At 46.1% G+C, this 25,593-nt stretch overlaps 1 protein-coding gene across 1 annotated transcript; it reads left to right on the top strand.

Moving 5' to 3' along the window:
• Positions 1-1,242: 1,242 nt before the first annotated feature.
• On the top strand, positions 1,243-24,160 carry LOC126990539 (nephrin-like; the record flags this gene model as incomplete). The annotated part of the gene is given in 7 exon segments (XM_050849138.1): positions 1,243-1,252; positions 2,380-2,507; positions 12,785-12,944; positions 17,255-17,434; positions 18,860-18,982; positions 20,601-20,713; positions 24,050-24,160. Coding segments are annotated over 7 exon segments (825 nt in total), but the record flags the coding sequence as incomplete, so codon positions are not given.
• Positions 24,161-25,593: the final 1,433 nt, after the last annotated feature.

Genomic DNA, 25,593 nt, shown 5'->3' with positions numbered 1-25,593 from the left:
AATGTTCTACCCATGTTGTCTAGGGAAGGACAACTGAGTGTCCAGCAACGAACAGAGTGCTGGTTAATCTGAGGTCAAGCCTGGAGAAAATGCTTCTTATATAGGCAGACATCGCGAGGGTAATACGTCAGGCGTGTGAGTCATACATCAAACTCACACCGAGCTCATACAATAATCTACCTAACCGACATGCTTAATTCACGCGGTGACGCAGCTTTGTTTTCATAACATTTTGTTCCGCGGCTGATCGTGTTTTGGCTTAGAGAGATAAGCGGGTGCGTTAATGGGCAATTACAATTGTGTATAGGTTGGTAAATGAACAGTGGGGACAATCATGTGTTGGAGTCCGTGTTGTGTTTTAGCGGTCGATACCGCTGTTGTCATCGGAAAATATTGCCGGTGAAGATGATGATGACACGAGTGGTGTCGCAGCCCTCGGGGCACCACATTCCTTCTTACTTTTTTATTGTTTCTTTTTTATTTTCTTACTTTTTCTCCTCTCTCTCTCCTCCTTCCCTTCCAATCTTCACTTACCTCCAATTCTCCTTTTTTTCATCCTTATCTTATTGGTTTTCTTCCCTCCCTCCTTCCTTCCTTCCTTGCTTCCTATATTCATTCGTTTGCTCACTTCTATTCTCCTTCTCCTCCTCCTCCTCCTCCTCTTGTCTTCTTTTTGTCAATATTCATGATTCTCTTCCTCCGTGCTTTCAATATCTTTTCTCTCTCTCTTTTTATTCGGTTGTAACTTTTTCTTTTCTTCTCTTTCCTTTCGTGCGCTGAGAGACTCCTCGCCCGCCAAGGACAGACTCAAACGTTTGTACTGTGAACGTTTGTATTAACACTGGGAAGGCGAAGGAGTGAGGAGACTTGACTGAAGGCTATTATGGCCAGTTGATATAGTGTCTTACTGTACTACTGTTCCTGTTGTTACTGCTATTACTACTACTACTACTACTACTGCTACAAATACTATGCTTATATCCGAACGCAAAAGAGAATACATTTAATTAGAAAAAAAAATATCTAATACGAATGTCAATCAATCAATGGGGCATACGCCGGGGAAGAGTCGCCTCACCCACCCTACGACGCCATGTTAAGGGTTCCGCTGGTGAGTCTCCATGCAGGCCCCTTCCCATCTTTAGTATCTCCTGGCAGGATCCTTCGACTTGCTTTATCCAAGAACCCGTGGGCGTCCCTTGGCCTGCTCCACACAGGACTTTATATTACAGACACAGCCCCATGAGCAGGGGTGTAGCTTTACCCTAAGTCTATTTACACCAAGTCAAGTCACTGCTTCAAAACTGCGACCGATACGCGCAGGAGGCGGTTTCGGGGCGAAGCAGCGGATGACGTCACTTGAGCTAAAAAAATAATACCCGCCAGTTCAGGGTGACTGAGTTAGCCGTATGTGCACTCTGGATGTGCATTATCGCCTCCTTTCACAGCGCGTTCCGGCAAGCCACTGGCGAAAAAATGTCTTTTTATTGTGCTATTGCGTGACTGTAATTCTATTGCCTACAAACGGCTGTGTGGGTTATGAGGGAGGGCATGTTGAAGTGATTGATTTAAATTAGCACGCCTTTCTTCGTTGTCTCAAAATCCCTGATTCTACATTCTCTAGTTTGGCTTCAAGCAATGTCACGCACAAACCACGCCTCGGCCGTGTCTCCTCCCACAAACTTGCATATGACTTGACTTGCTGTATATAGACTTAGGGTTATAAATGTCGAATCGGTCTCACGGAGTAGTCGCCGGTTTGACACAAAGTCATTCCAGCGATATGCCATGATTCTGCGTAGACACTTATTACCAAAGGCATCAATCCGCCTCTCCAAGTCCCCATTTAGTGTCCATGTCTCACGAACGTGTATACATAGAAACACTTTGTTCGGATATATATTTTTTTCTTTACGTCTATGCCTATAGCGCCGGTAGACTTGCTTGAGGGGCCTGGGTGGTGTTCGGCCCCAGCCCGTCATGGCGCAGGTTAGTTTTTATAGTGGCGCCATCTTCTCTTGGCTCATGCTGCCCACCGGAACTCCTTCTTGATTCACTTGGACGGTTTCCTCTAGAGTCCGGGTTGATGGGTGGTCTTCAGGACAGCATGTGGGTAGTTTTAAGCCACTCGGCGGTGACTGAAAAATCCCAGGTGGTAGTGTGGGGACTCGAACCCGCGTCGTCCATCACGCGGTGAATGTGGGCCCGGCACGCTACCACTCAGCCACCGCCTACCCAATATAATGGAATGCGAATGGATTGAATGTGAATATCGAATACTGTATCCCTTCTGCCTGCCTCACCCAGCCTAAGCTAAAGTAACGCTGCCCCTTCCGTCCCCCAAACACTCACCTAACGCCAGCTCTTCCTGCACCCCAGACCCGCCTGTGGCCTCGCTGGAGCTGGGTCGCGGGGCCTCGTCAACCGTGCGGGAAGGAGAGGACGTGTATTTCAACTGCCATGTCGACTCCAACCCACCGCTGTACAACATTACGTGGGTCAGACAGGTGAGGGGAGGGGGAGAAGGAGGGGGAGGGAGGGGGGTAAGTGTGTGTGTGTGTGTGTGTGTGTGTGTGTGTGTGTGTTTGTATGAGTATTTGATGGTGATTGACGTGGTGGTGGTGGTGTGTGGGTGTTTGGTGAAGAAAGACTGTGGTGTGTTTGTGTTGAAGAAAGAGGGTGGTGGTGGTGGTGGTGGTGGTGGTGGTGAAAAACTATACGTAGAAAGACTGTACAAGGTGATGAAAAGCTATATACTTGAGACTAGTGGTGGTGGTGGTAGTGGTGGTGATGGTGGTGATGGTGGTGCAGGACTCCACACAGCGGCCTCAGGTGTTGTAGAGATGACACCGCCACCACCACCACAACCACTACCATCACCAACACAACCACCAGCACCACCACCACCACCACCACCACCACCATCACTCACAATCATCACCACCACCACCACCACTACCATCACCATCACTACAACCACATCACCACCACCACCACCCCATCAGCACCACCACCACCACCCCACCCCCACCACCACCACTCTCACCACCACCACCACTACCCCACCACCACCACCACCACCACCATCACCATCACCACCAGCAACCACCACCATCACCACCACGCCCACCACCACACCATGACCAGCATCACCACAATCACCACCACCACCACCCCCACCACCACCACCACCACCATCACCATCACCACCACCACCAACACACCATCACCACCAGCACCACCACCATCACCACCACCACCACCACCCCACCCAACACCACCCGACCCAACACCACCCACACCAACACCACCACCACCCACACCCCCACCACCACCACCCTTGACCACCACCACCACCACCTTCACCACCACCACCACCTTCACCACCACCACCATCACCACCACCACCACCACTACCCCCACCACCACCACCACTATCACCACCACCACCACCACCACTACCACTATCACCACCACCAACACCACAAACACCACCACCACCACCATTACTACCACCACCGCCACCACTACCCCCCCTCCCCCCCTTTCTCACACATTCAGGACACCTCTCCTCCTGAAACTGACTTATCTTTCGGCCACCTCTTTGGAGTCTTTTTAGGAGCAGCGAGTAGCGGGCTTTTTTTTATTAATGTTTACTTTTTGTGCCCTTGAGCTGTCTCCCTTTGCTGTAAAAAAAAAAAAAATCCCATCAACCCCGTTCCCTTCCTTCCCCTCCCATTCTTCCCCTTCCAGCTTCCGCGTGTTGAGAGAATGTAGTCAACAGCTAGAATTACCCATAACATTCATATTCAACAAGTCATTAGCACAGGCCAGTGTGCCTCTCGAGTGGAAAAAAACCAATATTACCCCGATTTTCAATAAAGGAGATAAAAAACAAGCCAGTAATTATCGTCCCATCAGCCTTACGTCTGTCCTAATTAAACTATTCGAAAAAATAATCAGGGATAAAATGATCACTTTCCTTGAAACAAATGATTTGATAACTGATAGTCAGCATGGATTTCGTAGTAATCGGTCTTGCCTTACCATCCTATTAACCTTTTTCAACGATGTTTATACATGTTAGGACGCCAGAAGCCCATATGACGTAATTTACTTAGATTTTCAGAAAACGTTTGATAAAGTTCCTCAAGTTAAGCTTATTTCAAAACTGTGTTCCCACGGTATTAACGACTATCTATGTGCGTGGATTCATGACTGACTCAGAACAGACCATGAACTCACCGAAAACACGTACCGGATTCCAGACTACAAAAGAGCCAATTCTAATCTCGCTCGTTTCAAGAACAAACTCCTAGAGGTAGAGATAACAGCTGTTCCCATGAAGACTAGGAGAACAAATAATGCCACAAGCCCACCATGGATGACTACCCAAGTTCGACAGGCGATTAATTTAAAAAAGAGAAAATACAACTTGCTAAAGGAAAACAGCACAGACGAGGCTCGCGAAAAGTACCATCAAAGCCTCAGAGCTTGCAGAACTCTCATCTGCCAGCGTAAACGCGACTATGAAAAGCAGATTGCGCGCGAAGCCAAGTCCAACCCGAAAAAGTTTTTCACGTATCTAAGAATAAAAAAGACAAAAGCAATATCGGTCCCCTAAAGGATGAAAGTGACGTACTAACACAGGACAGCAGACAAATGGTCGAAATCCTAAACAGAAACTTCACGTCTGTGTTCACGGTCGAGAACATCTAGTCCGTACCCAAGAGCCCTACCCCACCGATGGGAATCACCTCCCTAGAAATGGGCACAATCGACGAACGGGATGTGAAAAGTACCTAGACAAACTCAAAACAAACAAGTCCACCGGACCCGACGACTTGTCACCCAGGCTGCTCAAGGACCTCAAGCAGCAAATCCTCAAGCCACTCACCGCCATCTACAATATGTCACTACAACAAAACAAAGTCCCGAAAGACTGGAAACAAGCGAACGTAACACCGATTTTCAAAAAGGGAGACAAAAGCGTGGCCCTAAACTACAGACCAATCAGCTTGATCTCAGTGGCGGGAAAATCCTCGAGAAGATCATCAGAGACAAACTCATTAGGTTCCTTTAAGACAACATAATTTCCGATGCTCAGCACGGTTTCAGGAAAAAGCGCTCATGCTTAACCAATTTACTGGACTTCTTCCAAGGTATCTATGAAAACTGGATAATCATATCCTGAGTGATGTTATATATCTAGACTTTCAAAAGCCTTTGACAAAGTGCCACACGAAAGACTCCTCAAGAAACTCAAGTCGGCGGGGTTAGGCGGTAATCTGACAGCGTGGATCAAAGACTGGCTCACTGGAAGAAAACAACGAGTTGTACTCAACGGACAGGCCTGAGTGGCTCCCGGTCACAAGTGGAGTGCCACAGGGTCAGTGTTGGGACCCATACTTTCATCATATATATCGACGACCAGAACTAAGATTAAAATACAATCTTTCAAAATTTGCCGACGACACAAAGGTGGGTGGAAGGCCCTCAACGGCAGACTGCGAAATTATCCAGAGAGACCTGGACCTGATCACTGGTGGTCGGAAAAATGGCAGATGTCCTTCAACACTACCAAATGTAAAGTAATGCATATCGGATCCAGACACAGCAATCACACATACCACATGGGTAGCGAACCACTACATGTTGTGTAAGAGGAAAGAGACCTCGGGGTCACCATCAGCTTGGGTTCATATCGAGGAACTTCGAATGCAAGACGCCGGGAGTTATGTTATCCTTGTATAACTCGATAGTAAGGCCCCATCTGGAATACGCCGTGCAATTCTGGTCTCCAAATTACAGGAAAGACATTTAATTACTTGAGAGAGTACAGCGCCGCGCCACGAAGATGATACCATCACTGAGGACGAAGCCCTATGAAGAGCGACTCGAGCGACTCAACCTCTTCACGTTGGAAAAGAGACGACTGCGGGGAGACATGATACAAGTCTTTAAGTACCTGAACATGCTCAGCAACGTTGATCACTACAAACTCTTCACACTACAAACTAACCTGAGAACAAGAAACAACGGAAAAACAATTCAAGCAAAGCGATGCAATACCGACATCGACAGGAGTTATTTCTCGAATAGAGTTGTTCGCCACTGGAACAGCCTTCCTGCAGAAGTGGTTAGCGCAGAGACCATCAACTCCTTCAAGAAACGCATTGATCGCCACTTTGCTGCAGTGGGTGTGAACTGAACGTTCCCAAGAGCAGATACACAAGTGCTTTAATCCTTCCCTGCAAGCCACTCCTATGGCAAACGGATTGATTAAATCACTGAAAGCAAGCAGCCTAGTAATGAGCCAACAGGCTTTCTGCTGCCTGCTAGTCCATGTTTAGTCCATGTTTCCCCTCCTCCTCCTCCTCCTCCTCCTCCTCTTCCTTCAATCCCTTCCTTTCTCCTCTTTTTCCTCCTCCTTCCCTTTCAAATTTCTCTCCCTTCCTAACCCCTCCCATCCTCCCTCTCTCTCCCTCCCCCTTTCTTTCCTCCCCCTCACTTTCCTTCTTCCTCCCCTTCCTCCTCCTCTTCCTTCAATCTCTTCCTTCCTCCTCTTCTTCCTCTTCCTCCTTCCCCTTCAAATTTCTCTCCCTTCCTAACCCATCCCATTTTCCCTCTCCCTCCCTCCCACTTTCTTTCCTCCCCCTCACTTTCCCCTCTCCCTTTTTTCTATCTCTCTCTTCCTCTTTCCTCCTCCCCTTCCTTTCTCCTCTTTCTCCTCTTCCTAGTTTTCCTCCAAATTTATCTCCCTTCCTAACCCCTCCCATCTTCCCTCTCTCTCCCTCCCCCTTCCTTTCCTCCCCCTCACTTTTTTCTCTCCTTTGCTCCCTCCCTCTTTCCTCCTCCTTTCCTCTGCTTTCCTCCTTCCCTCTCTCTCTCTCTATATATATATAATTTTTTTTTCTTTTCTCCATTTCCTTGTTCACTCCCTTCTCTCCTTTTCCTTCCTCTCTCCTCTTTCTCTTCTCCTTTATCCATTTTCTCTCTCGTTTCTTCTTTCTCCTTTCCTACTTTCTCCTCCTTCCTCTTCCTCCCTTTTTCCTCTCCTTCTCTTCCAATCATCCATTCTTCCTTCCTTCCTCTCCTCCTCTCCCTCCTCTTCTTCCTCCTCACCTCCCTAACGTAACCTAACCTAACCTTACCTAACCTTACATAACCTAGCCTCACCTGGGAACCTGGGAGCCAGTTGTCGGTGTGAGCTCCCCGTCCCTCCCCTCTATCGACGGTACTCCCATCCCTATTCTGCATAACAGCTGGTTCTTGTTTTCTCCTGAAAGAAATATCTTCCGTGAGCCATTTGAGGTTGTACCACCCGGCTTCTAAGTGGAGTTTCTGAGGGTTTTTCTTATACTCAAGGAATATTTCAACTATTTGGTCTCTCAGGAAGGGCGTCTGACACTCTCTAGAGTTGGTGGAGAACACCTGGTGACAGGTGCCACTGGCGAGGCCTCGAAAGGGTCGCAGAGTTGGGTTAGACGTTTCGGAAAGTGGGAACGAATTGCTGGTTCCTCTCCTCCTTGCCAGCTCTGCTCTGAGTGACTACGCTGGCCCTGTTCTATGGGACAAAACTTCAGAGGATAATAGCTGAAAAGCGCCGGGTTGTGAAAGTCTCTCGTGACCGAGGCTCAGGGCAAGCGATTGGTCTTTGAGGCGTTTTCAAGACCTTGTGGGAGCGAACTACCAGTGTTGGAGGCATCTAACACAGCAGTATCTAATTTCGATGCACAATTTTTATACAATTCAATTTATGGTCACAATTTAAGTTATTTCGAAAGCGCTTTTAATATTTGCCCAAACTGTTAACTCGCTTAAAATTCTAAAAATGCCTTCGAACCTTAAGTGTGACGTCTGTCCGGGACGTTTTGCAGCTCAGTTCTTCCAGCTGAGTAAAACTTACCGCCTCTGCGTTCAAACATTACATCTTCAGAAGGCTGTGACTGAATGGAAAGTCAAGCATAATGATCTTGAAAAGAAATTCGTAGCCCTTCAGGAATTTGTTTTAAGTAATGTGGCAGTGACTCCACCATCGATGGTGGAGAGGCCCTCCACCGACACTGTGCCCTCTCCAGACGACCCTCCTGCTTCACGGGAGGACGTGTTACCTGCCTCACAGTTTGACTCCCAGCCTGCCTCACAGGCTAACCCCCAGCCTGCCTCACAGGCTAACCCCCAGCCTGCCTCACAGGCTAACCCCCAACCTGCCTCACAGGCTAACCCCCAGCCTGCCTCACAGGCTAACCCCCAACCTGCCTCACAGGCTAACCCCCAGCCTGCCTCACAGGCTAACCCCCCGCCTGCCTCACAGGCTGACCCCCAGCCTGCCTCACAGGCTGACCCCAGCCTGCCCTCACAGGCTGACCCCATCCTGCCTCACAGGCGAACCCCCCTCCTGCCTCACAGGCTAACTCCCAGCCTGCGTAACAGGACAACTTCCAGCATGCACCAATTAACGCTTCTCTTCCTGCTTCACAGGATGTCGGGTTCCAATCTGTAAGGAATGGAGCCAAACCAAAGCAGGCAACCAAGCATTTACTGACCCCCACTACCTTCAATAGGTTCCAGGTGATGACAGACACCATGGAGGATGAGTCTGACTGCCTAGTTGGGGACTCCATGGTGCGTGGCCAGCTGGTCGAGTTCTGTGGTCATTCATCAAACGGCCGCAGAAAACGTTACTGCTATCCAGGTGTTAGACTGGACGACATCACCGCAGCGTGCGATAATGTCACGAGAAATGACGACCGAAACACCTCTTTGTCATTCACGCGGGGACAAATGACGTAAAGACAACCTGTTCTGAGGAACTGCTTGAGAAATACCGCCGCATGATCAAGCAGTATAAACGCAAAACGGATGCCAGTAACATCATATCTCAGTAATCCTCCTGAGGGTCGGTGCCGAATCTAGCTTTTACAGTAAGGCCTTCAGCACAAACAACAGACTTCAGTCCCTTGCTCACAAGAAAACGTCCAGTTCGCTAACTTGTGGAACAATTTTACTACGATTCAGACTTGTTCCTTCCTGATGGCATCCACTTAAATCCTGTTGGAGCAGCCTGTTTCTGGAGGCTGCTCTGTGACCAAGTTTTTTTTTTTTACAGCAAAGGAGACAGTTCAAGGGCACACAAAAACAAACATTAATAAAAAAGCCCGCTACTCACTGCTCCTAAAAAGAATCCAAAGAGGTGGCTGAAAGATAGGTCAGTTTCTGGAGGAGAGGTGTCCTGATACCCTCCCCTTGAAAGTGTTTTAGTCGTAGGCAGGAGGAAAGACAGATGAAGGAAGATGGTTCCAGAGTTTACCAGCGTGAGGGATGAAAGAGTGAAGATGCTGGTTAACTCTTGCATAAGGGGTTTGGACAGTATAGGGATGAGCATGAGTAGAAAGTCGAGTGCAGCGGGGCTGCGGAGGGGGGAGGCATGCAGTTAGCAAGTTCAGAAGAGCAGTCATGTGGAAATATCGATAGAAGATAGAAAGAGAGGCAACATTGCGGCGGAATTTAAGAGGTAGAAGACTATCAGTATGAGGAGGAGAGCTGATGAGACGAAGAGCCTTAGCCTCCACTCTGTCCAGAAGAGCTGTGTGAGTGGAGCCGCCAAAAAACGCGGAGATGAGAACACCAGCAGCTCCACCGTAAGGGAGTACTCAACCCGTAAACCCCCCGACTCGAATCACATTAAAGCTTGCTATGTAAACGCTCGTAGCCTACGTAACAAATTTGAAGACTTAGAAGTCTTCGCAGCTACAAATCATTATCACATCATCGGAGTCACAGAATCTTGGATAGACACTTCAAATAGATATTTCATTGCGGAATAAAGATTACCGGGTTATACCATCTTTAGTCATGAAAGAGAGAACAGACAGGGTGGAGGCGTTATCTTTTATATCCACAACTCTCTCCATCCAGTATCCGTGTAAACTGATATAACCAATGTAGACACGGTCTTCATTGAAATTAAAAATAAATTTCGTAAAATTGTAATTGGACTTATCTACAGACCGCCAAGGCAGACTCTTGATATCGACCACGCATTAAGTGAATTATTATTAGAAACAAGTAGCAGTTGCGAGGCAGCAATTGTTGGGGACTTTAACTTGCCAGTGAAAAGATGGGGTGAACCGTTGAACTGTCATACAGGGCTCGACCTGTACACAAATTTACTAGAAAGTGATTTACATCAACACGTTCAAGAACCGACTCGGGAAAATAATATACTTGACCTTATCTTTTCAACGACAGCTGATCTAGTTAACGAAGTAAATGTTGGTCCAATTTTTAGTTCTAGCGATCACCGAACAATCACATTCAGTATCAAGATGAAAGAAAGTAAAGTAACTCCTAGAAAAGAAAAGGTGGCTGATTATCAGAGAGCGAATTTCGTAAGACTCCGATCAATTCTAAATCATTCTGACTGGACTCAAATCACGACGGAAACAGATATTGATAAATCTTGGGGGGCCTTCACCACAATATTGAACAATGCCATAAGCATATGCGTACCCTATTGTAACAGACGTTCAGCTTTTAAGAAGAAACCCAAATGGTGGAATAACGAAATTCAAAATAGCCTATCTCTTAAAAAACGCGTATACAGTAGATACATATCAACTCAGAGTGAGGCTGACAAACTAGAGTTGGACAGAATTCGCCGCGAAACCAAGAAATTAATCAAACGAAGCAAAAAAAATCTTGAAGAATATATAGCGGAAACGAGTAAATCTAATCCTAAAGAATTTTTTAGCTATGTAAATAATAAAAGAGTCACCCACTTGTGGTATCGGACCGCTTGCTAATGATAATGGAAACCACACGAACGATGAAAATGAAATGGCTACAATCCTAAATAACTTTTTCGCATCCGTATTTACCGACGAAGATTGTTTATCACCTCAACCACCGGAGGTTAGAAGGACCGAAAAGATGTTAAGTGGCGTGCTCATCGTAGAAAGTGACATTTTACGCACAATTGAAAAGATTAAAGTAAGCAAAGCTCCTGGTCCAGACAAAATTACCCCTAGGGTCTTAAAAGAAATCAAACATCAAATTTGTAAACTGCTTCCATCATATTCAATAAATCTTTACAGCTGCAAAAGTTCCGTCAGATTGAAACTTGCAAATGTTACACCAATTTTCAAAAAGGGGGAGAAGTCTCATCCAGGAAACAATTGACCAATTAGCCTGATTGTTTGTAAGTTAATGGAGACTATCATTCGCGACAATATGGTGAAATTTTTCGAAGAAAATAATATGATAAATAATTCGCAACATGGCTTTCGTAGTAAACGTTCGTGTTTAACTAATTTACTTGATTTTTTTCATTATATTTTTGAAGTGTTCGATGAAAGCAGATCAGTAGATATCATATATCTGGATTTTCAAAAGGCATTTGATAAGGTCCCCCACCGACGATTGCTCAGCAGACTATTGGCGCACGGTATCTCGGGTAACATTCACAATTGGCTTGTGGACTGGCTTTCTGAGCGGAAACAGAGAGTAGTTCTAAACGGTGTTACATCTAACTGGCTCGACGTCAGAAGCGGCGTACCTCGAGGATCAGTGCTTGGCCCCATGCTCTTCTTAGTTTATGTTAATGATATCGATGAAGGGCTCACTTGCAAAGTATCAACATTTGCTGATGACACAAAATTGCTAGTAAAGTAACCGCGATATTCGACGAAGAAGCTTCACAATCAGATTCAGATCGGCTTGCACGTTGGGCCAATAAATGTCAAATAAAATTTTACGTTGAAAAATGTAAAGTGTTGCACATCGGAAAAATAACAATCACGTTCGGTACGTAATAAATGGCCAATAACTTTCTGCAGTATGTAAAGAAAAGGATCTTGGAATCACTATATCAAGCGATTTAAAGCCCGTTCAGCACCGGTCAGTCAAAACTGCAAACAAATTTATTGGCTTCATTGGACGAGTCTTTAATAATAAATCGGAAAAAGTAATATTAAAACTGTATAATTCATTGGTTCGACCTCGTCCAGAGCACTGTGTATAGTTTTGGTCTCCTACTACAGAAAAGACATAGAAAAGTTGGAACGGGTTCAACGAAAAGTAACAAAGATGATTCCTAGGTTGATAAATTTATTATATGAACAAAGGCTTAAGAAAGTAAATTTATTCAGGCTATCAAACGAAGAATGCGAGGTGATCTATTAGAAGTGTTTAAAATGTTTAAAGGATTCAGTGATATTAATGCGGAAGATTACTTCACAATTGATCGATCAAATAAAACAAGAAGAAATCACAATTTGAAGATAAGTGGTAAAAGATTCTCGTCGCACGAAGCTAAACACTTCTTCTTCAATCGAGTTGTTGGTGTTTGGAACTCTCTACCCTGTGATGTCGTTGTTAGTACAACAGCTACGGTCTTCAAGAATAGATTAGACAAGTATTTTGAATCCAACCAGCAACTAAGATATTACTCATTGTCGTAATAACGTTAACTTCTTTCAAATACTTTGTCTTTGTCCGCTTTTATAGCCCGGTTAGTGATAGCAGTACTGGTAGTTCTTCCTCTTTCAACATAATTTCCATGCAGTTTTTCCATGCTGCATGGTTCTTTTCCTTTCCTGCCAGCTTTGGCTGAGGGGTGGGGAGGAGTCGTCGCCTTTGCTGTCCTTCATCTTCCACCTTCGATTAGATAGTTAGTGTATCTTGTCACAAACAGCCTCGTAAGGACCAGCAGGTCTGCTGTTGTTTGTTCTTTATTTGTGTTTTTTTGTGTACCTAACCTAACCAGCCTCAAATCCAACAGGGCGAGGCTATCGAGCATGCCCCTGAGGCCGGAGTGTTGGTGGGCGGACGCAGCCTTGCCCTACGAGGCGTGTCACGGCGAGACGCGGGGCCGTACGTGTGTCTGGCAACGAACGCCGAAGGGGAAGGGGCCAGCCCGCCGCTATTTCTTCAGGTACATTGTGAGTATTGCCGAGGAAGTGAAGGAAGGGAAGAGGGGATTTGAAAGGAGAGGGGGGGGAGAAGAGATAGAAAAGGAAAGGGAAAGGAGAGGAAAGAAAGGGAGAGAAAGAGAAAGTAAGGGTTAGAGAAAGGAAAGAAAAAGGAAGGAAGGGAAGGGAAAGGAAGGGAAAGGAAGGGAAAGGAGAGGAAGGAGAGGGTGAGGAAACATGGGAAAGGAGGTGCAGGGAGGGCAAGAGAAAGTAAGGGTTAGAGAAAGGAGAGAAAAAGAAAAGAGAGAAGGGAAAGGAAGGGAAGAGAGAGGAAACATAGGAAGAATAGGGAGGGAGAGAGAGAAAGATTGGAATAACGAAAGAAAAAAAAGAGGGAAAAGGAGGAGGAATAGGAGGAAGAAAGGAAGGAAGGGAAGGGAATGGAAGGGAAAGGAAAGGAAGTTGAAAAGGAAGGAAGGAGGGATTGAAATGTTGAAAGGGAGGGAAGGAAAAGAAGGAAGAGGAGAAGGAGGGAAGTACAAACGTGAAGAGATAAGGAGATAAATAAGGAAGAGGATAGATAGAAGTTGTGAGGAAAGAAAGAAGGGAGGAAGAGGAGGAAAACGAAGAGGAAAGAAGGGAAAGGGAAGGGAACACAAAAAAACACGAAGACAGAGCAAACAACAGCAGACCTGCTGGTCCTTACGAGGCTGTTTGTGGCAAGCTACACTATCTAATCAAAGGTGGAAGCTGAAGGACAGAAAAGGCGAAGGCTCCTCCCCACCCCCCATCCCTCCAGCCAAAGCTGGCAGGAAAGGAAAAAGAACCATGCAGCATGGAAAAACTGCATAGAAATTATATAGGAGAGAAGAAAAAACTACCATTACTGCTATCACTAATCGGGCGATAAAAGCGGACAAGGACACCAGTATTCGAAAGAACTTAACGTTATTACGACAATGAGTAATATCTTAGTTACTGGTTGTATTCAAAATACTTGTATAATCTATTCTTGAAGGCCGTAACTGTTATATCAACGACATCACAGGGTAAAAAATTCCAAACTTTAACGACTCGATTGAAGAAGAAGTGTTTGGCCTCGTGCGACGAGAATCTTTTAACATTTATCTTCAAATTGTGATTTCTTCTTGTTCTATTTGATCGATCAATTGTAAAGTAATCTTCCGCATTAATATCTCTGAATCCTTTCAACATTTTAAACACTTTTATTAGATCGCCTCGCATTCTTCGTTTTGATAGGCTGAATAAATTTACTTCGTTAAGCCTTTGTTCATATGATACATTTCTCAACCAAAGAATCATCTTTGTTACTCTTCGTTGAACCCGTTCCAACTTTTCTATGTCTTTTCTGTAATAGGGAGACCAAAACTGTACACAGTACTCTAGACGGGGTCGAACCAACGAGTTATACAGTTTTAATATTACTTTTTCCGATTTATTATTAAAGACTTGTCCGATGAAGCCAACCAATTTGTTTTCAGTTTTAGCTACCTCTGAACAATGCTGACCGGGCTTTAAATCGCTTGATATAGTGATTCCAAGATCCTTTTCTTTACTTACTGCAGAAAGTTGTTGGCCATTCATTATGTACCGAACGCAATTGTTATTTTTTCCGATGTGCAACACTTTACATTTGTCAACGTTAAATTTCATTTGCCATTGATTAGCCCAACGTGCAAGTCGATCTATATCTGATTGTAAAGCTTCTTCGTCGAGTGTCGCAGTTACTTTACTAGCAATTTTTGTGTCATCAGCAAATTTTGATACTTTGCAAGTGAACCCATCATCGATATCATTAACATAAATTAAGAAGAGCATGGGGCCAAGCACTGATCCTCGAGGTACGCCGCTTCTGACGTCGAGCCAGTTAGATGTAACACCGTTTAGAACTACTCTCTGTTTCCGCTCAGGGGTGGTGCTGGGGAAGGGGTGTCTGTGTGGGGGATGGGAGAGGAAGGTAGGTGAATGAGATTAGGAAGGGGTGTTGGGATTGTCTGTGGGAGTGGAGAGGAAGGTGAGTTAGAACAGGGAAGGGGGGGGGGGGCTGGAATGGGGTGGACGTTTGGGGTGGTGCTGGGGAAGGGGTGTCGTCTGGTCTGATCCGCTGTTCACTCACCACATAACTTCCTTTTCCGGTCCGCTAAACCAACCACTCAGCTTGTCCGCAGCACTTTTCTGACCACCAGGTGCTCGGATCTTGAAACTCCCCTCGGACTTCAGTGCAACAACAAAAACAGCAAAGAACAAAATTAACTCCTTGACTGCGGATTTCCTACAAGAAGACCTCACCAAGCAACGATAATGGAACAAAAAGTGGCTGCTACAATTCAATGGAGAAAAATGTAAAGCCATGCACCTTGGGAGGGGATATCCAGCACACCAATACCACATGGGAAACACTCCACTATCCACAACAGAGGCAGAGAAAGACCTGGGAGTGTTTTACCAGGCTACCAGTGGAGGGATATCCAGCACACCAATACCACACAGGAAACACTCCACTATCCACCACAGAGGCAGAGAAAGTCCTGGGAGTGTCTCACCAGGCTACCAGTGAAAGGATATCCAGCACACCAATACCACACAGAAACACTCCACTATCCACCACAGAGCCAGAGAAAGATCTGGGACTATATGTTACCAGGCTACCAGTGAAGGGATATCCAACACACCAATACCACATGGGAAACACTCCGCTATCCACCACAGATGCAGAGAAAGACCTGGGACTATATGTTACCATGTAACGGGCTTGTCGGGGGCCTTTAAAGGGCGTTGATTAAGACTTAAGCTTCCTTAAGGCGAATTATATTCGTAGCCTATATGTACAAGAAGCGTCGGAGCGAGAGCGACTGTCGTTGTGTGTCAGTCGGACTCTCGTGAAGGAGTGACGAGTTACAGGTTGGAAAATAATTGTTACAATTGGTCACGTACGTCAAGGTGACCTCTGCGCACCATAGGAGTTCGAAGTATACAAAACTGAGCCGGTAAACACTGACGGACGAGATCTTATAAGGTGGCGTGATCTATCTGTCGTGGGTTTTTCCATTGACAATTGTATGCCTAATTCGTGGTGATATTAAATAATAATAATAATACATTGATATCCTACTATAACAACCAGGTTACCAGTGAAGGGATATCCAGCACACCAGTACCACATGGGAAACACTCCACTATCCACCACAGAGGCAGAGAAAGACCTGGGACTATATGTTACCAGGCTACCAGTGAAGGGATATCCAGTACACCACTACCACGGGAAACACTCCACTATCCACCACAGATGCAGAGAAAGTACTGGGACTATCTGTTACCAGGCTACCAGTGAAGGGATATCCAGCACACCAGTACCACGCGGGAAACACTCCACCATCCACCACAGAGGCAGATAAAGACCTGGGACTATAGGTTACCAGGCTACCAGTGAAGGACAAATCTGTGCCAGTCGCAGCGGCCGGGTTAAGAGAGAAAGATAAACAGGAGAGAAAACAAGAAGACGGTAAGAGAAAGATAAATAAACTAAATAAAAGAAGAGAAGAACATAATTAAGACACGGAGAAAGACGAAGAAGAGGAGGAAAAAAAGAAGAGAAGGGAAAGAAGATGAATGACAAGGAGAGAGATAACGAGAATGATAAAAAAGTAACAGCAACAACAACAACAACAAACTCGTGCCCAGGAAAGGAAGCAAAGAAAGCCTCGTCGATGCGTCCTAAACCTCGTCTTCTGCTCCAACTCTTAATTTCCGATGTTCTTCTGTTTTGTTTTCTTTTCTCTTTCTTTTGTTTTGTCCCTTCTGGAAATTCGTGATGCCCTACTACTACTACTACTACTACTACTACTACTACTACTACTACTACTACTACTACTACTACTACTACTACTACTACTACTACTACTACTACTACTATTACTACTATTACTACTACTACTACTACTACTACTACTACTACTACTACTGCCATACCCTCTCCCTTCACATTCTCTCCTTCCCTCCTCTCTCTCTCTCTCTCTCTCTCTCTCTCTCTCTCTCTCTCTTTCTTCTTTCCTTCCTCTTCCTCTTCCTCCCCATCCCCTCTGACACCTCCCCTCCCTTCCCCTCCCCTGAACATACTCCCCACGCCTACATCCCCCCTTCCCTTCCCTTTAAACACCCCCTCACCCCTCACACACCATTCCTTCCCGCCCCCCACACAGCAGACACCCTTTCCCGATTCTAACTCCGCCCTCTTCTTTTCCCACCCCTACGGACACCCCCCACCCCAACCCCATCCCTTACACATCCCACCTCCTCACATCCCTCAATCACCCCTACAGATGCCCCGGTATGTAGAGACGGCAGCGGGCCCTCTGAGGTCTACACCGCGGGTCTTGGTCAGCCTGTTAATGTGTCTTGCCATGTCAAGGCTTCCCCCCCGCAAGTCAAGTATTCCTGGATCTTCAACAACAGCCTGAGTTCACAACGACTGCCCGGGGAACAGGTCTTGTCTGCCACAGGTACGGAGGGGAAGGGAAAGGAAGGAGATGAAGGAGACGAAGAATGAATAAGGAAAAGAAGGAAGGGAAAGAACGGCAAGGGATTGAACCAGAGAGAGAGAGAGAGAGAGAGAGAGAGAGAGAGAGAGAGAGAGAGAGAGAGAGAGAGTGAGTTAGTGAGTTAGTGAGTTAGTGTGAGTTAGCAGTGTGTGTGTGTGTGTATATATTCAACTGCTCGGCATCCGAGCACACATATTCGACGAGGCTTTCTTAGGAGGTTTAAGTATTTTTGGGTAGTTTTATGACCCTGGTGGTAGTGTGACCCTTCCTCTGTACCACGAACCAAAAATAACACTCACTAGAATTCGAATGATCTCAGTGAAATACTAACACAACCTCTACCAAAGCCTTGTCAAACTATCACTAGACTCATAAAACTACCCATGGAAATACTGTCAGAACCTTAACCAAACCTTTGTCTAACTATAGCTAGACTCATTAAACTGTATAACTACCCGTGGAAATACTAACACAACAACAAAAGTGGTTCCAGAGTTAGTGGGACTGACATACGAGGAAAGACTGAAAGAAATGGACCTACCAACACTAGAACAACGAAGAGAAAGGGGAGACCTAATACAAATCTACGAGGAGTTACTACTAAAAGAAGAAATTACCACTAGGGACACAAGAGGACATAGTAAGAAACTGAGGAAGGGAAGATGCTTGAGAGACATAAAGAAATATAGCTTCCCGCAAAGACATGTGGAGGTTTGAACAGACTAAGGAGGATGTAGTATCGAGGAGTGTAAAGCTTGAAGGAGAAGTTGGAGAAATGCAGATACGGAGACTGGAGCACACGAGCGTAAATACAACTAGGTAATACAACCAGGTAGATACAACAATCTCTACCCAAACCTTACCAAATATGTGTGTGTGTTTGGGCGCCGAATTGAAATGACCCTCACAAGCACCTTCACGGGAGGAGGAGGAAGAGGAAGGAAGGAAAAGAAGGTGAAGGAAAGAGAAGGAGAATAAAAGGAAGGACAAATAGAGGAGGAAGAGGAAGAGGAAAGGAAGAGAAAGAGAAGAAGAACGAAGGAAGAAAGGAAAAATAGAGAGAAACAAAGTAGGAGAAAGAGAAAAGAGAGACTGAGAGGAAAAAGAGAAGGCAGAGGAAGAGAAGAAGGAGGGAAGAGAGGAAGAGAAAAGAGAGAATGAGAAGGAGAGCAAGAGGAGGAGGAGGAAAGCGAGAAAGAGAATCGAGAGACTGTGGAGAAGAAAGAGAATGAAGAGGAAAAAGGGAAAGAGAGAAGAGAGACTTGGGGAGGAGAGAGAGGAGGAGGAAAGAAAGAACGAAAAACAAAAAACAAAACGATGACACAAACTTTATATCGTCAATGATATTTTTTCCATATTATTTACACTTCCTTGACGTGTTCACAGAGGGCGGCAGCGTGGTGGAATTCGTGGCTGGCTCTCATCAGGACTACGGGACCCTTCAGTGTTGGGCGCAGAACAGTGTTGGCAAGATGTCCCGGCCTTGTCTATACCATGTGGTGCCGGCCAGTAAGTATGTGACCTCGGCGTGGTGCTGTGTGTGTGTGTGTGATGGAGGGGGAGGGGTATGAAGGAGCTATTGATAAATTAAAGATAAGTGTTCTTCTTACATACCTGTACTGTTCAAATACTTCATGAAAGAGTTAAACAGCATCTTCATTCTTTCATCCCTATACTGTTCAAATCACTCATGCAAGAGTTAACCAGCATCTTCATTCTTTCATCCCTGTACTGTTCAAATCCCTTATGCAAGAGTTAACCAGCATCTTCATTCTTTCATCCCTGTACTGTTCAAATCCCTTATGCAAGAGTTAACCAGCATCTTCATTCTTTCATCCCTGTACTGCTCAAATCCCTTATGCATAAGTTAACCAGCATCTACATTCTTTCATCCCTTTACTGTTCAAATCCCTTATGCAAGAGTTAACCGGCATTTTCATTCTTTCATCCCTGTACTGTTCAAATCCCTTATGCAAGAGTTAACCAGCATCTTAATTCTTTCGTCCTGTACTGTCTAACCTTTATGTTCAAATTCCTTATGCAAGAGTTAACCAGCATCTTAATTCCTTCTTCCTGTAATTGTTCAAATTCTTATGCAAGAGTTAACCAGCATCTTCATTCTTTCATCCCTGTACTGTTCAAATCCTTTATACAAGAATTAACCAGCATCTTCTTTCTTTCATCCTGTACTGTTCAAATCCTTATGCAAGAGTTAACCAGCATCTTCATTCTTTCATCCCTGTACTGTTCAAATCTTATGCAAGAGTTAACCAGCATCTTCATTCTTCATCCCTCTACTCTTCAAATCCCTTGTGCAAGAGTTAACCAGCATCTTCATTCTTTCATCACTGTACTGTTCATTTCAAATCTCTTATGCAAGAGTTAACCAGCATCTTCATTCTTTCATCCCTGTACTGTTCAAATCCCTTATGCAAGAGTTAACCAGCATCTTCATTCCTTCATGCCTGTACTGTTCAAAACCCTCATGCAAGAGTTAAACAGCATCTTCATTATTTCATCCCTGTACTGTTCAAATCCCTTATGTAAGAGTTAACTAGCATCTTCATTCTTTCATCCCTGTAATGTTCAAATCCCTTATGCAAGAGTTAACCTGCGTCTTCATTCTTTCATCCCTGTACCGTTCAAATCCCTTATGCAAGAGTTAACCAGCATCTTCATTCCTTCATCCCTGTACTGTCCAAAACCCTAATGCAAGAGTTAACCAGCATCTTCATTATTTCATCCCTGTACTGTTCAAATCCCTTATGTAAGAGTTAACTAGCATCTTCATTCTTTCATCCCTGTACTGTCCAAAGCCCTCATGCAAGAGTTAACCAGCATCTTCATTCCTTCATCCCTGTACTGTTCAAATCCCATATGCAAGAGTTAACCAGCATCATTCTTTCATCCCTTCCGCTGGTAAGGAGTTCTGACTCACGCGTCCTTCAGGCTTATATAGTTTCTCTCAAAGCGTCGTGGTATATTTTGTTTACAAGTTTTATATGAATTTTTTGTTTCGTTAATTAAGGTATTATGATTTTTTCTTTCATATTTAGGTGTTATCATTATTAACATTATTATCATTGTTATCATTACGATCATTAGCATCACCACCCACCCGCCGCAGGTCGTCCTGAGCGCCCGACGTCCTGCGCGGTGGTAAACAAGACCTACGACGCCCTGGTGGTGACCTGCGCGGCGGGCTTCGACGGGGGACTGCGGCAGAGCTTCTTTGCGAGGGTGCGTCTCTCTCTCTCTCTCTCTCTCTCTCTCTCTCTCTCTCTCTCTCTCTCTCTCTCTCTCTCTCTCTCTCTCTCTTTTTTTTTTTTACGTTCACACCTTTTAGCGCCGGTAGAGGCTTGCTTGAGAGGCTTGATGGTAGTCGGTCCCAGCTCGTCATGGCGCAGGCAAGTGTTTACAGTGGCGCCATCTTCTCTTGGCTCATGCTGGCCCCTGGAACTCCTTCTTGATTCACTTGGATGGTTTCCTCTAGAGTCTGGGTTGATGGGTGGTCTTCAGGACAGCATGTGGGTAGTTTTAAGCCACTCGGCGGTGACTGAAAAATCCCAGGTGGTAGCGTGGGGATTCGAACCCGCGTCGTCCATCACGCGGTGAATGTGGGCCCAGCACGCTACCACTCAGCCACCGCCTACCCAATTTGCTAGTACTTCTGTCGCTGCCTGACGGTCATGGCCGGCGGATATGCTTGGCCCACGGGCCCGCTCATCACGAGTATATGGCGTTGTCGATACCTGTTCAGAAGGACAAAGAACATAAGAACATAAGAACGTAAGGAGTCTGCAAGACCCGGTTGGCCTATACAAGGCAGCTCCGGTTCTTCAAGTCCCCTGTGCTCCCTGTCTTACTCTGTGACTGTGAGACATGGGCACTGTATGGGGACTTGGAGAGGCGGATTGATGCCTTTGGTAATACGTGTCAGAATCATGGGATATCGCTGAGTGGCTGAGTGGTTAGCGTGACGGTCCCGCGTTCAGGAGCTCCAGGAAGGACGCGGGTTCAACCTGGCCGCCGCACAGCTAAGGTTTTTCAGTCACCGCCGAGTGGCCTAAGACTACCCATATGTTTGCCTGAAGACCACCCATCAACCTGGGCTCTAAATAACCAAAGAGAGACTCAAAGATGAGTTCCAGGGCAGCATGACCCAACACATGATGGTGCCACTTATAAACACTTCGCCTGCGCCAGAACGGGCTGGGCAAACCATCAGGCCCCACCTGGAAGAAACCTACTGGCGCAATAGGGCACGACGTTAAAAACAACAACGAAGAGACTGATTCTACATATATTACCTGTATAGTCCGTGAACGCTAACCTGGCTATACGGGCACGTGGCATCGCTGCCCAGAAGCCTGTTCCTCCTAGGGGGCGCGTTCCTCGCCCACCATGGTCCTGCCATGACACCATGACACCTGCTACCACAGCTTGTTACTTCACAGCTCCTTCACAGCTCTTAACAGCCCTCTTGCCCTGCCCTTCACAGCTCTTAACAGCCTTCCTGTCCCTTTACAGCCTTTTACAGCTCTTAACAGCCCTTCGTTTACAGCTCTCAGCCTCACAGCCCTCTTCCAGTTTAACAGCCCTTCCCGTCCCTTCACAGCTCTTAACAGCCCTTCCCGTCCCTTCACAGCTCTTAACAGCCCTTCACAGCCCTTCACAGCTCTTAACAGCCCTTCCCGTCCCTTTACAGCTCTTAACAGCCCTTCACAGCTCTTAACAGCCCTTCACAGCCCTTCACAGCTCTTAACAGCCCTTCACAGCCCTTCACAGCTCTTAACAGTCCTTCACAGCCTTTCACAGCTCTTAACAGCCCTTCCCGTCCCTTTACAGCTCTTAACAGCCCTTCACAGCCCTTTACAGCTCTTAACAGCCCTTCACAGCCCTTAGCAGCCCTTTACAGCTCTTAACAGCCCTTTACAGCTCTTAACAGCCCTTTACAGCCCTTAACAGCCCTTTACAGCTCTTAACAGCCCTTCACAGCCCTTCACAGCCCTTAACAGCCCTTCACAGCTCTTAACAGCCCTTTACAGCTCTTAACAGCCCTTTACAGCTCTTAACAGCCCTTTACAGCTCTTAACAGCCCTTCACAGCTCTTAACAGCCCTTTACAGCTCTTAACAGCCCTTCACAGCTCTTAACAGCCCTTTACAGCTCTTAACAGCCCTTTACAGCTCTTAACAGCCCTTTACAGCTCTTAACAGCCCTTTACAGCTCTTAACAGCCCTTTACAGCTCTTAACAGCCCTTTACAGCTCTTAACAGCCCTTCACAGCTCTTAACAGCCCTTTACAGCTCTTAACAGCCCTTCCCGTCCCTTTATAGCTCTTAACAGCCCTTTACAGCTCTTAACAGCCCTTCCCGTCCCTTTATAGCTCTTAACAGCCCTTCACAGCCCTTTACAGCTCTTAACAGCCCTTCACAGCTCTTAACAGCCCTTTACAGCTCTTAACAGCCCTTTACAGCTCTTAACAGCCCTTCACAGCTCTTAACAGCCCTTCCCGTCCCTTTATAGCTCTTAACAGCCCTTTACAGCTCTTAACAGCCCTTCACAGCCCTTAACAGCCCTTCACAGCCCTTTACAGCTCTTAACAGCCCTTTACAGCTCTTAACAGCCCTTCCCGTCCCTTTATAGCTCTTAACAGCCCTTTACAGCTCTTAACAGCCCTTCACAGCTCTTAACAGCCCTTCCCGTCCCTTTATAGCTCTTAACAGCCCTTTACAGCTCTTAACAGCCCTTCACAGCCCTTAACAGCCCTTCACAGCCCTTAACAGCCCTTTACAGCTCTTAACAGCCCTTTACAGCTCTTAACAGCCCTTCCCGTCCCTTTATAGCTCTTAACAGCTCTTAACAGCTCTTAACAGCCCTTCACAGCCCTTTACAGCGCTTAACAGCCCTTCACAACCCTTTATAGCTCTTAACAGCCATTCACAGCCCTTTACAGCTCTTAACAGCCCTTCCCGGCCCTTCATAGCTCTTAACAGCCCTTCACAGCCCTTTACAGCTCTTAACAGCCCTTCACAGCCCTTTACAGCTCTTAACAGCCCTCCACAGCCCTTTACAGCTCTTAACAGCCCTTCACAGCCCTTTACAGCCCTTCACAGCCCTTCACAGCTCTTAACAGCACTTCACAGCCCCTTACAGCTCTTCACAGCTTAATTAAAGAGTTACTGGGGCCATATACACACTACGGTACGGGGCGCGTTGCGAGGCTCACCATATTACTGCTCGCAGGGTTGTGCCTGTAAGAGACAACCCTGAGTGGAGGAGTTCAAGGATCCTACCACGGGGTACTCAGGATGAGAAGGGGGCCTGCAGGGAGACTCGCCCGGGGGAATTCCTAGAGTTGGCGTCGTAGGGTGGGCAAGGAGACGCACCCCCTGACGTATGCCCCATTGCTTGATTGCTTGATTACCTGTGTATATGTCTACATGTATCTCCTTTCCTGTTTGTGTGTGTGTGTGTGTGTGTGTACTGTGTCTCTCTCTCTCTCTCTCTCTCTCTCTCTCTCTCTCTCTCTCTCTCTCTCTCTCTCTCTCTCTCTCACCTTCCTCACCTCCAGGTCTACGAGGCCGTGACAGGTCGAGGTCAGGTCAACATGAGCGCGCCGCAGCCTCGTTTCACGCTGGAGGGCCTCACGCCGAAGCTCGACTACATGATATGGGTTAGCGCCTGCAATGCCCTCGGCCACTCTCCAGCCGTGCGACCTGAGGCATTCACGTACAAGCTCGCGGCGAACACCATGAGTAAGCATGGGGAAGGAAGGAAGGAAGGAAGGGGAAGACGAATGGAAAGAAGGGAAGGAATGAAGGAAGGGAGGAAGGAAGGAAGGAATAGGAAATGAAGGAAAGGAAGAAGGAAGAAAGGAAGGGAAAAGGGAAGGGAAGAAGGAGAAGAAGGAAGGAAGGGAACGGGTGGAAGGAAGGAAGGAACAGGAGATGAAGGAAAGAGATGAAGGAGGTGAGGAAGGAGGGAAGGAAGGAGGAAGAAGGAAGAAGGAAGAAGGAAAGGAGGGACGAAAAGGAAGTAAGGAGAGGAGGAATTGGAGAAAGAAGGAAGGAGGAACGAAAGAGAAGGAGGAAGGAAGGAGAAAGGGAAGGATGAAGGAGGAAGAAGAGGAAGAAAGGAAGGAGGGAAGGAATTGGAGAAAGAAGGGAAGAAAAGGAGGGAAACGAAAGGGAGAGGAAAAAAGACAAGGAAGGGAGGAAATGGAAGGGAGGAAGAGGAGGAAGAGGAAGAAGAGAAGGTGGTGAATGGAAACGAATATGGAGAATGGAAGAAAATGAAGGAGAGGAAGGAAGGAAGGAAGGAGGGAGGAATGAAAGAGAAAAGGGGAGGAAGAAAGGAAGAGAAAATGAAACGAAAGGAAAGGAAGAAGAGAAGGAGGAGGAGGAAGAAAGGGGAAGAGGAGAAAAAGGGAGAGATGAAAGAGTGAATGGGAATGAAGATGAAGAAGAAGAGAAGGAGACGAAGGGCCAGATGAACTTTTCCCCAGGGTAATAAAGGAATGTGAAACTGAAATCAGTGGGCAGTTAACGGACGTATTTAAGAAGTCGCTAGACACAGGGGTGGTGCCTGTTTCATGGAGGCAGGCACACGTTATTCCAATATTTAAGGAGGGTGACAAATCTTCTATGGAAAACTATAGGCCGATTAGTTTGACGTCAGTTATAGGTAAAATGTTTGAGTCAATAATGGCTGATAGTATTAGGGACCACATTGACAGACATAATTTAGTTCACGACTCACAGCATGGGTTCATTAAAGGAAAGTCATGCCTCACTAATCTTTTATCCCTTTACAAGAGAGTATACTAGGCAGCTGACAATGATGAGAGCTATGATGTAGTTTATCTTGATTTTAGTAAGGCCTTCGATATGGTACCTCACCAAAGACTCATGAATAAAGTTAGGGCTCATGGGATAAGAGGGAAGATATTTGATTGGATTAAGGCGTGGATTAGCGACAGGAAACAGAGGGTTACCATTAACGGTAAAAAATCCGAATGCGGTAATGTTACCAGTGGGGTTCCTCAAGGCTCAGTTTTAGGCCCGCTTTTATTCATTATCTACATCAATGACATAGACAATGGGATAACTAGTGACA

The sequence above is a fragment of the Eriocheir sinensis genome, unplaced genomic scaffold, assembly GCF_024679095.1.
Source record: "Eriocheir sinensis breed Jianghai 21 unplaced genomic scaffold, ASM2467909v1 Scaffold1721, whole genome shotgun sequence".
Lineage (NCBI taxonomy): Eukaryota > Metazoa > Arthropoda > Malacostraca > Decapoda > Varunidae > Eriocheir > Eriocheir sinensis.
This window is presented reverse-complemented; position numbering and strand designations above follow the sequence as displayed.